Source organism: Lutjanus erythropterus, chromosome 11, assembly GCF_056507025.1.
Source record: "Lutjanus erythropterus isolate fLutEry1 chromosome 11, fLutEry1.hap2, whole genome shotgun sequence".
Lineage (NCBI taxonomy): Eukaryota > Metazoa > Chordata > Actinopteri > Lutjaniformes > Lutjanidae > Lutjanus > Lutjanus erythropterus.
The window spans coordinates 11649221-11661320 of record NC_139327.1 but is presented as its reverse complement, the minus strand read 5'-3'; the positions used below and the strand labels follow the sequence as shown (position 1 = coordinate 11661320).

At 40.0% G+C, this 12100-nt stretch overlaps 2 protein-coding genes across 5 annotated transcripts in view; one reads left to right on the top strand and one right to left on the bottom strand.

The window, feature by feature from the left end:
• Window positions 1-6502, top strand: part of abr (ABR activator of RhoGEF and GTPase) — a 186086-nt gene extending 179584 nt beyond the window's left edge. For all 4 annotated transcript variants that reach the window (XM_084730804.1, XM_084730805.1, XM_084730808.1 and 1 more), the window contains exons 20-23: window positions 744-878; window positions 1026-1131; window positions 2467-2620; window positions 4915-6502. In XM_084730804.1, the coding sequence (XP_084586930.1) occupies window positions 744-878; window positions 1026-1131; window positions 2467-2620; window positions 4915-5004 (485 nt within the window). In that variant the 3' untranslated portion in view covers window positions 5005-6502. The remainder of the gene's footprint in view (window positions 1-743; window positions 879-1025; window positions 1132-2466; window positions 2621-4914) is intronic.
• A 1583-nt stretch (window positions 6503-8085) lies between these two features.
• Window positions 8086-11743, bottom strand: timm22 (translocase of inner mitochondrial membrane 22 homolog (yeast)). The gene is made up of 4 exons (XM_084730251.1): window positions 11462-11743; window positions 10410-10606; window positions 8708-8780; window positions 8086-8619 (listed from the first exon to the last, which is right to left on the bottom strand). The coding sequence occupies exons 1-4, from the start codon at window positions 11718-11720 to the stop codon at window positions 8543-8545; spliced, it is 606 nt and encodes a 201-aa protein (XP_084586377.1). The 5' UTR covers window positions 11721-11743; the 3' UTR covers window positions 8086-8542.
• Between the last annotated feature and the right edge of the window lie 357 nt (window positions 11744-12100).

The following is a 12100-nucleotide window of genomic DNA, read 5'->3' as shown; positions in this document are numbered from 1 at the left end:
CGTTCAGTTTAATTTGTTCAAAATCAACTTGACTTTAATGTTACAAGTAAATATTGATAAGTAGCTAACAAGCAAAGTTAGCCTTAGAGTCAAGGGGTTTATGATGCTTATGCTTGCAATCCTGCTCAGGTTAGCTAGCAAGCAGTGATCTTTTTTAATCTTCAAATGTCTCTTTTTCCTCTCCTTTCTTGGCGTTACTCACAATGCTGCTGCGTTACTATGGTGACAGACTGAGTTCTAAAAATGTGCGAGTCAATTTAACAGCATACAAAGTGTGAAGTACGAGCAACAAAGAAAGTCACACTGATCGTGTGCCCCTCCTAGTGGTTGTGGCCCGTAACTACACCATGTAGTGTTAGTACCAGCAGCCAGCCCTGTGTAGACTCTTCCCTGCAGCCTGTAATCAAGGTCTTTGCAGTAACACTCTGTAGGGAAGAGATCTGTGAGAACGAGGACAGATGAAGAGCAGCAGCTGTCAAGTTTTCAAGTTTTATGTTGCATAAGAGTCTCTCGGCGTCGGTCACGGCTGCTTTTTTACGTCACCATGATCCAGCTGAGCAGAGCCCAGTATCACCTTTCATTTTTGTGTGTAATATTAAGTGTCTCTGTCTGGATGTGGCGTTATTAAGAGATTACATCATTCCTGGAGACAGAACAAGCACAGAGCAGCTGTGTTATTGTGAGCCTTTAATAATGTTGTGTGTTCAGTTTCTAATCGCTATTTGTTTACGTCTGACCTGCAGATACCAAAGATATCCTGGTGATGCTGAGCGACATGGACATCAACGCCATCGCAGGAACGCTGAAGCTGTACTTCAGGGAGCTGCCGGAGCCTCTGCTCACCGACCGCCTCTACCCCGCCTTTATGGAGGGCATAGGTGTGTGACCTTTTAGTTCCAGAAGTGTGTGTGTTTGCCATCAGTGGGCCCTTTAAGAGTTTCACCACCTGGAAGAGATGAAGACTAAAGATAAAAAAAAAGCTGTCTCACATAATTGAATGTGACATCTTTTCCTCTCCCTCACAGCGCTCTCAGACCCAGCAGCCAAGGAGAACTGCATGATGCACCTCCTGCGCTCCCTGCCTGACCCCAACCTCATGACCTTCCTCACTCTGCTGGAGCACCTCAAACGGTACACACACACTCACACACACACACACACACCCCTGCTGATCACAGTTGGTGCACCTGTCAGTAAAAAAGTAACCAAATCTATTATATAGATAGGAGAGTTAAAGCATCTACAAAAAACTTTCACATTTCACACTTTCACAACTTTCACATGGGAGGCCCCAGTGGACAAAAGCACCAGTGTCTTCACCATAATACCACAAAATATAACATCAAATCTACCGGCTAAACAGTTTGCATGCTGTAAATTGTTTCATCTGATTTCAAGGTGAACCTGACCTGGTGGCAGGAATTAATAATAACTATATATAAATGGTCTCGTTTGCTTATGTAGGTCATGAACCTGTTTCAGAATGCAGATTTAGTAAAAACTGAGTTTGTTGTTGTTGGTTTTCTTTAACAAACTATGGAGCTGACACACCGTTTCATTTTCTCGTTCATACAGTTGATATCAAAGCGCATTTCGGAGCTCCTTATTCTCCCGAGGTTTGCATCATAATATCATAATCCTGGTTGGTTATTAATTTGATATTGAAGGACTATCTTTAACATGGCTGCTTTCATGATCATGTCATCATGTCATCAATGTAAGGACAGAGACAGTGATGACATTATCATCATGGACTCGTCAGCTGAGAACAGAATGACAGCATTCAGACTGGAGGAGTCGCAGACAGTGTATGTTTTCCCAGGCAAAGTTATGTCAGCCAGTTAAAGTGAAGCAGGAGAACATTTATCTTTAGATCATTTAAAATTTTTGACATTATATTTTTTGGTTATGGCAGTAGAAACACTGCCACTTATTTCCACAGGGGCCTCCACAATAAATACAGTATGAAAGTTCTTTCTAGTAGCTTTAAGTAGAAATAATCGATAGCTCCTTTAGACTCTTTCTTTCCTCTCCCCGCATTTTATTTCACTTGTTATTTTCTGTTATTTCTTATGTTTGATTTAAACCTGTTTAAATAAACCAAACTCAAATCTAAAGGTGATGATGACACTGACAGGTACGAGGCATCCTGTAAAACCAATCAGTCAGCATTCAAGAGACTTGCTGATGTAAATACAAAGCTATACAGTTACAGCAGTGTGCCTCCTTGGCTTCTCATTGGTCAGGTTCAAGAATAAGAGAAGCCATTAATTTTAACTGTTCATTGTAATATTTGTTTAGGAAAAATCAGCTCAAGTCCTTCTTTCACAACACCTGCTTCATATTCACACTTAAAAGCCTCCCAGCACAAGCACAGTCTGCACTTTCTGTCCACCTTTCCAATAACGGCCTTTGATGACATGCAACTGTATTAACCCCGTCCTCTCTGACTGTTTGACCCTGCAGGGTGGCTGAGAAGGAGCCCATCAACAAGATGTCCCTCCATAATCTGGCCACCGTGTTTGGCCCCACACTGCTCAGGCCCTCAGAGTCAGAGAGCACAAAGGGACAGCACATCACCTCCGCCTCTGACATCTGGTCACATGACGTCATGGCACAGGTACCTCCACACAGTCGCTGTTGAATTTTGACTTTCTGACTTAAAATAACCATGTTTTTTTGTGTGAGACACACACTGTAGTATGTTTATTCCCAAATGACTCTCTGGTGCCGTCTGTCTTTTGACGTTCATTAAACAGTCTTACTAATAGAAACTGAGCAGGAGTCCCTCTGTGGGTGTAAGCAGTAGATAGTAGACTGATGTGTACATGCACATTTCCTCGTTGCTGCATGTATTTTCCGGATGAATTTTCCTCCCACGTCACTCGGTGACCCATGTCACCGCGCTCTACTCTCCCAGCTGTATTTAGGCTGCAGGCCATCCATTCATCTCTGCTGAGAGATGAGTTTCCTGTGCATAAATGTCTTTTTCTTGGCAGAGTAAACAACATCCAGAGTAAATCTTCATAAATAGGGCATCATGCACATGTGGGAGGCCCCGACAGTCCATTACAGTAAAGCTGAGTGTTTGTGTTAGGGCTTATTTAAATTCTAAATGTTTAGTTCATGAGTATACAAAATGTCAAACGCCAAAGAAAAATGCTTCCGCTGCCATATCCTGAATATAATGTCATATGGGGACATGAGTGATGGGTTCTCCCTAATTTTGGTAAAAGAGCTTAGAGAGAAAAACAGTGTTTTAGAGAGTATGATCAGCTGACTCACAAAATTCACCCTCTTTCAGTAGTAAAATACATACAGTAAATTCAGTTATGCAGTAGAAACTGTTTTTCCTGGTAAGCTGCTGGCAGTATTAAACAATCAATCAGTCAAATTAAATTTTCCAGACATATGCCCCTCTGCTGAAACTGATTAAAGGGGAGATTAAGGGAAATTTCTAGAGCACATTAGACTGATTCACCTATTTTAATAAAGCAGATTTCCCAGAATTGGAAAAAAAATGTTCATTTTCTCAGTTTTCTGGCTGCCAGAACCTGTCCTAAATATTAAATTATTCAGTTTTTCTATCAGATTTACCAGATTTGTCACTTTGAGATCATGAACAAGTATTTTTCATGGGAGCTTTGGCAAAGCAGAGAACTGCAGACTAATATCAAGTCACAATGAACAAAGGCAAAACACAGCTGCAGAGAGATAATAAAGTAAAACATCCTGCATAAGTGCTGAATTAGGCAGTAGTCCAACATCAAAGCAGCTGGCTTATGAGCCAAATCTACTTAAATATTAAATACAGTCTACCACTAAATCCATAGGAATAATTTAAAATTTAGTAGTGTGTAGTGGCTTTTATGTTGAGAGAAAAAAAAATTATGGGAGGACATGTGTGTCTGATTCATGTGGTTGAAGAAGTCAGGAGGGAGCAGAACCAAGTGACCTTAAAGATAAAACTGTGTCTGTCCATCAAAAGTACAGTGGCAGCCAGTAATAAATTACAGTTAGACTGATATCTTTAAATTAGACAATTTTAGTGCTAAATTACTTTTTGTGTGTAACGGTATTTAAAAAGTAGAACAAGAAGATCATTACAATGGTTGCATTAGTTATATTATAGTTTGGCTAACTTGACCCACTTATCAACACGCTCAGCGGTCAGTCATGAACTTGAAGGTACTTTAAAGCTTATAACACCCAATGCTGCAGTTTGCATCAAAAATACACTTAAGTTTGGATTCAGTATGACTTATACTTCCGTGGAATATCATCTACGATCTATGATATGATTAGAGATCATATGAAAAAAGATGTTTCCTTATAACTCCAGAACTTGCCTGACAGTCCTCAGATTTTAAAGTTTTCTTCAGTATGAAAGTTATACAGTAACATTTATCTATACATCTATGTGAAACTATCTGCTTTTAGCTAATTCAGCATACTGTTAGTGGTGCCAAATTGCCTAAACATTAACAAATATAGGCTCAAAAAATCTGAAGTCATAGTTGTAGTAGTAGTAGTAGTAGTTTTGCAGATTTTGTCTGAGGGGGAACCTGTAGTGTCAGTTGCAGAAAGTCCCTACACAAGATTGAGGAGTAGACATTAAGGATTTAAAGATACTCAAAATTCAATATCAATACCATGATTAAAAAGTCCATTATACAGTATTTATCACAATATTGAAAAACAAAGAAAAAAAGTCCATTATGTGTGTACAGCATTTTTTTGTTTATGTAATTTTTTTTTTTTCTTTTAACTTAAAGTGCCTCTGCTTTCCTTATTTAATAAAACAAAATAAAAGTAGGCAGCCAGGACTTAAGCATGTGCAAGAAGACATAAACAACCAGGATATCCAGGATAATATTCATTGTATTAAAAGGTTTTTGTTTTTTCTCCTCTCAGGTCCAGGTGCTGCTGTATTACCTGCAGCATCCTCCCATCTCCTTCGCTGAACTGAAGCGTAACACGCTCTACTTTTCCACTGACGTTTAAACCCCGCCCACCTCCCTCAGGGCGCCATCTGGAGAGGAGAGCGTGAGAGACTCCATACAAACCTTGGTCCTCTGCCACTCAGTCCTCCCACCTCACCTCTCCTCCCAGCAGGCAGCTCATCTCAACTGTACAGCCCCCCACCCTACCACATCCCCTCCTGTCTACACCCTCCCCACCCCACCCAAACCATTCACTTCACCGCCCCCCCGCCCCACCCCACCCGTCCTGAAAAGAGATGGAGCCGAGCAGGTATGGAGATGGTGGAGGAGAATTCCTGTAGTCACACGTCACATCCTGTCTGTAGTGTGAGAAGAGCAGAGCCGACCCCCCACCCCGCCTCCCACCGACGAGACGGTGAGGCATTCTGGGACCACAGTGGGAAACGGTCGGGGAGGCCACAGCCTGGCGCGGTGGCGCAGGATCACTCCTGTGTGGTGTCATCTGATGACTCAGAAAGCGGTCGATTCCTCCAGCTTTGTTTTCCTGATCAGAGGCATTCCAGAAAAATGGCATTTACATGTTTAATAATTCTGTTCAGCAGCTGTTTTGTTTCCTTTTTCAGTCTTTCTGGCTTTGTGCATGTGCGTGGTGGAGGAGGCTGGGGTGTGTGAGTGACAATGTGGATGTACTTGAGTGTGTGAGCGAGTGTGAGTGTGTGTATGTGTGTGTTTAAGGGACTATGAGAACTTGTGAGGTTTAGAAGTGGCTGGGAAGCCGTCGTAATAAATGGCTGGTGATGTGTCTCTCTGTAGTGACAGACCAGAGAGAGCTGCCCTCCCCAGTGAGTCTTGGCCAAATTAGCCCTATTTATTTTGAATATATATAATATGTGTGCCTGTACAGTTCTGTGCAACTAGAGAAATGCTCTAAGGAGTCTGTTTTTTGAAGTTTATTCAGGTAGTGATGTTATTTTTAGTCTGATTTTCTCATTCACCATGTCCATGGTTGGTAAGCTGTACTGAAAAAGATCACCTGAAAAGTCTGCCAATGAATTTCACTTTGTAGAGGAGAAAAGGGCACTCTGTGACATGAGCGTTGTTGGGGAAAAAAAACACAATGAATGGAACATTTAGCTTTTTTTCTTGTTGTTTCATTGCAAGCCTGTTCCAAGTGTCTTACTGCACCAGTATAATCTATAGGATGATTTGTGTAGTTGCCCTCGTTGCATGTTCAGCTTGTCAATCGAACCAGGCCGGGTAACACAAAGGTAGGTCGTCTCTGCAAGGCCCTCGCTATAAGACTGGCAATCTCTGCCCATCTCTGCTCTGTACAAAGCCGACCTTTCTGCTATCAAGCCTGCGACATATCTTCAAATACTGTAAGCACTGCTAGATGAGTACTATTTGATATTTTTAATATAAGATTAAAATAAAATAAAAAATGTTGTATTTTACTTCCTTTGAGAAGAATTTCAATATACTGTAATATTGAGGCTAAATGTTAATGTGAACTTTTTCCCCCTTTTTTTAGTAAAATAAAAGTTACCAAAACACTCTCACGTTTGTGTCCGTGTGTGTCTGTGACCTCAAAAATAGATTTTCTGGAAACAGTCGATCAATGACAACATAAATAATTGTCTACACTTTCATACATTTTAATACCAACATATTGTACAATGATGCTGATTAAAGAGGCAGTAAGTGATTCTGGACAAATGTAGTTGATCGCTGAATTTCACTCACAGGGCATCAAATGCTGATGTTTTGGGAATGAGGCTTAAAAATCAGCTATCTTACCAACCTGTGATTGGCTAGATTTCCTACAGTCTGAAAACAGAGCAAAGACGAGGAACAGAGGTCAGGTTTTCTAAGTTTAGTTTTTTGGGCTGTTTCCAACCAAAGTACCCAGAATTTTAGGCCCAGGAACAATTTTTCAAACTACTAAAAGGGTCCTTCAGCCCGTTGTTGTGTGCGTTTTCATCCCCTGACGCCTGTTTTTACACATCATTTTTGCACGACTATACAGATTTTCTCAGACTTGGGGGTGTAGGGCCACTGCAGGATGGATGTGGATGACCAAAGGAGAAATATGAAGTTAAACAAAGTTCAATGAATATGATTTATATTGGGGAAATAAACAAGTCTGCTGTTGTATCATGCCAACTGTTATTTCGCTAAAGTTCAAGTTGGATCCTTTTTTTACGAGTTGCTTCCCCAGTTGTTGTTAATGATTGATCATTGTGGGCTGTGGGGACGTGCACTTTTTTGACCTCTGACAGCTATTACAAAACCACTGCATATTTTTTAAAAATGGTGAATGACTACTCGATCAATCAGAAATGATGTGCGCTGTAAGCCCCATTCCCAGATTTCCTGAATTTTGAAAAGTACTGCCTGCTGAGCAGAGTCTTTTGTGGGGTCAAGTAACGTCCTCGGGACTTAATGTAGACGCTGGTCCCTGTGATAGAAATGCAGGGTATTATTAAACTTTTTTACAGTGACACCAAAAATAAACTGCCTACCCCAGCTTTTAAGGATAATAACCACCGTACTCTGACGATCCACTCCCCTGATTGTAAAGAAAGTACAAGTGCACTGGATAATAATGTGCTTTTACTCACCTCTAGCTTTGGGAACGCCACAGTGTGTCAGAATCATGAATTATATTTATGTTTATTCCACATGATAAACCTAAATCACTTGTAAAACTTTAGCACTTACACAAGTTTACTCATCCTGAAAGACTGAACCACACCTGGATATTTAAAATCTCAGATCTTGACACATTGCAACCTCTACTGGTCAACTTTACAAACTGCTGAACGTGACCTACAATGAATGTTTACCTTTAAATGGATACCGTCATTTCTTACTTCTGAAAAAATATTAACAGTAGTCACACAGTAGTCTTAACTACTTTACTCCACTGGCTGGTCCTCTTGAGGTCAGGCCTGGGACAGTCTTATGGTGTAAACATTTCCTCATTAAACTCTGTGAAATGTGTATAAGTTCAGCTCACAATAAAAATTATTACGACTAGAATACAGGAAATGTATTCACCAATCACATGAATTAAAAGTAGAATCAAAACTGTGGCATGAACAAACGTAAACATTAAGAAAAAAAGTCCTGAATGCATGAGTTAATAAAAAAACATCTTTAATATAAATTATCCTGATGTGGATTAGTAACTGACACATCTTCATCATCATCAATGTTCTACAACAAGAACAGAGTTCATCTGAGTCTGATCTGAGGTGGTCGTGACTCAGCTTTTACCTTCAACACAGAAGCAGACTCACTCTGTTGAGTCTCTGGTCGTTCTCCACATGAAGTCGATTTGCTTTGCTCAATCTGTTCTTATGATAAAAGTAATGAGACACTGGGAAAAACGTACAGGTCTGTTTCAGCCCAGTGTGCCATCACTTAACACTGCACTTTACACAAACAGGAACCTGTCACTTCCACCACATACAGCAGTTCTGCTTTTACAGCAATCCTCCATGTGCAGGTAAATATTCACGAGGTTGGATTTGTCACAGGGCTGGTCCACATGTGCATCGATTCAGTCCTTGTCCATAGAGCCACTCTTTAGTGGTTCACCGCAAATAATATTCAATGGCAGCTGAAAATGCAGCAAAGCCTCCACATCCCAGCACGCCAGCCTTCAGACCAGCTGCAAAACAAAAAAAATGAATAAATGAGAGAGAGAAATATACCACATTCAAGTTAAAACAATAAAGCAAAAATACTGGCTCACATACCACGAAATCCAATGGCGCCTCCGGTTACACAACCGCTGTACACTGCGTTCTTCCAGTCAGATTTGCCTCTGTGCTGCAAATTAAAAACAGATACAATGTTAGGCACTTGATGTGGAGGAGAGAAAAAGCAGCAAATACCAAAGTTAGCATATTTTTATGTATATGACTGAGTTGTTTCATTTTAAATGCTTTATGCGCAGCATCACTTTAAAAATCCACCAGAGGGCACTATCAGACCATTTTGAAGAGGAAAAGCAGAAGCCAACTACCAGGAGGTTTCCAAAACATGTCAAACATTTCACACAGATATTAAATAGTACTACAATAACAATATATGGATTAGCCTGCTAAAGAATACATTAAGCCTTGTTAGATTATCGCTGTGCATTTTTACAACATAAAAGCAATACTGCTCTCAGGTCAGTTTGAACACACAACAATTATACCTTGGAACCTTATTATTGATAACCCATTACAATTACACACTGCACTTCAGCAAATATGGATCATGTCAGTCTCCATGCTAATAAACCTTTTAGCAGCCATACTGAAAGAAAATAGTAGGGTAAAGACAGATGTTACCAATAATACTAATTAAGGTCCAGTTCCATTTAGTGTAGCCGAGCCTTTCCAGTGAGCAAACAGTCATAATAACAACACACTGACTCTGTTTGATCTGAATGGAACAAAAACTTAATTGGCATCACTGGTAACACCTGTGTTTACTCTCTGTTTTTGTATTTGCCTTTTGTCATAATGATTTTCCATATATAAAATTATGAGTTAATTGAGGCTTTTTTAAAGTTGTTATCCTCGTGGCGGCCTCTCTTCAACAATTCTAAGCTTTGAGTGGTCTTTTGGCTCAAGTCATTAACTCAAAAACACTGGTGGCGACGACATGGGAATGAGACTTGACTATCCCAAGTCAAGTCACATTTCATTTATACAGCCAAATATCACAAATCTACTCAGGGGGCTTTAAAATCTGCACAGTATGTGACACCCTCCGTCCCTTAGCCACTCAAAAGAGTAAGAAAAAAAACTCTCCAGAATCACTTGTAGCAGCTTTAACTTGTTAATTCCTTTGTTTTGAGCTTCTGTCAGACATCTTGTACAGTTAGTTCTTCTGCAGAGCAATTTAAAAATACTTCACTGTGACTTCATTCTTTAAATCTCATCACATAGTTGATGCATATTAGAGCCTGCTGACTGATAACTGGATTTTTGGATTCAAGGCGATATTGATTTTAGGGGGAGAAAAAAAAACTTCTGATACCAATATATTGGCTGATATTTTTAACTGAAACAGTAAACATTCAATGGTATTTTAACAATTATTAATGTAAACAGTGGTGTAGTGGTAAATACAGGACGGTAAACTGTAGTTTGCCCACCACTATACTCCTGTATGCATTATCATTATTATTATTATTATTATTATTATGTTCTGTGATAAATATAATGGAAAAAAATATTTAGGCCAATACAAATATAGACCGATAATACTGACTGACCAATATATTTGTCTAGCTCTGGCGTATAGTATCACAGTCATATGATAATGCTGTTTTGTTCACCAGATTCATTAGTTTCAGCCACATTTATGAAGCTGTGTGGCGTTTCTATCCAACCTCAGTGTGTCAACCCACCACCAACAGCCTCAAATAATGAAGAGATAATAAAGCAACGTGGTGAGACCTACTGATTCTATGATGCACTCTGTACAGGAGAACATGGCGCCCACGATGGCAAAGTTCTTGGCGTAGGACATCCCCCTCTGGCCCATGTCTTTGAGGACTTCTCGCGCTGTTGGAGTTCTCAGAGGGTCTTTGGGGTCGAAGCCAACATTGGTATCGATGCCGGCCGTAAAAACACCAAAAGCTCCTCCGAGGACAAACCCTGTGGAGAACACAAACTCACAATGAACAATCAATCACAACAATATTGTATATTGATCTGAGAAATATTAACACCATTTAAGTTATTGACCTTTCATAAAGGGATGTGCAAGTATTTTGTAATATTATTTTGATTAATTCTTTGACCCATAACATGCAAAAAGAGAAAAAAAAAATACAGGCTCTAGGTTGGAGATGTGATGGTGCATTTAAAGCTTGAGGAACTGAAATACTCAACCCCAGGATCCACCCAGGGATTTTACAGGGTCTGGCAGCCATGTTTGGACTACTTTGACTTGGAATTCCCTGCTAGAGATATTGAAACACATGACTATGATCTAATTCACTATTAAGCTTGATTACATGTGTAACAACTTGTATACTTTTTCTTACTGTTTTTGCATTTAAAAAAAAACAATAAAACTATTTGAGTAAAAATACTGGAAAGTGACAATCACAGAGTCCAAAAGCCCAAGGTGTTGTCTTCCAGTAGCTTGTCACTTGTCATAACAATGAGATCATTAGTTTACTATCACATAAGACAAAGACCAGCAGCAAATCCTAAATGAGAACCTGAGGCTACAGAATGTTTGACATTTTTCTTGAAAAAACCTAAAGTTTTAATAAAGTTTCAAAATATTTACTGTCACTCAACTCTGCGTTACGGAAATCTCATACAAAATCCCGGTCCCATGTGTTCTCTTCAAATCCCCTTCCACATACAGTTGAGCTCGGATCTCTGACACCAGGTAACTATACAGTCAAATCTCTAAAGAAGAAAGACTGCATCTGCTGGACGGACATAGAGCAGTACTATATATTTATAATAAAATATTAGGGTAGTGTCATTTCTTACCTCCCACACAGGCCAGCACCGACTTGAAGGCGCAGCTCTCCATTCCCCTCTCGATCATCTTCTGCTCCTCGGTTTTAGGAGGCACCGGCAGTCCCCCCATAACGGCGGGGTTCAGGTCCTTCACGGGCCTTTTGTCCCCGATGAGATGGTCCAGAATCATACTGTACTGTAATGTTGGGCTGCCGACATTCGGCCCAGCCGAAGCTGGACCTTGTGATTCGGAGGCAGCAGCATCTGCAACACCCGTGGAGGCCGCCATGTTTCTCAATGACAGTGCTGCAGGTAAATGTAGTCAAGGTCGAATGGTTGCAGATTCGTCATATTTGTAATGCCTGAGAAAGAAATAAGAAAACAATTAAAACATATCTGTTTATATATTTCCAATATAAACGCAGATGAAAATGTACATGTTTTCTAAAGCTTTTAAAAAATACTTTAATTCTCTCATCCCAAGATTTAATGGAGTTTGTGTCCGCACATTCGACATAAAGTCACCCTGCCAGCAGCCCTGCGGTAAATCCTCCAGTACCTCCATAGGTTATGCAATGTTTTAGTTAAAACTTTATTATAATTTTAGAGGCTTTAGCTTGTGTTTTGCAATAAGCTTATCGAACATATTCCCCTGATACTTCTGTCTGA

Excerpts from the sequence above, each read along its gene's own strand:
- timm22 (XM_084730251.1), bottom strand. The coding sequence starts at position 11,720 with ATGGCGGCCTCCACGGGTGTTGCAGATGCTGCTGCCTCCGAATCACAA. Across the intron at positions 10,607-11,461 it reads GGTGCTGGCCTGTGTGGGAG|GGTTTGTCCTCGGAGGAGCT; the intron begins GTAAGAAATGAC and ends TGTTCTCCACAG. Across the intron at positions 8,620-8,707 it reads AGGCGCCATTGGATTTCGTG|CTGGTCTGAAGGCTGGCGTG; the intron begins GTATGTGAGCCA and ends TTTGTTTTGCAG.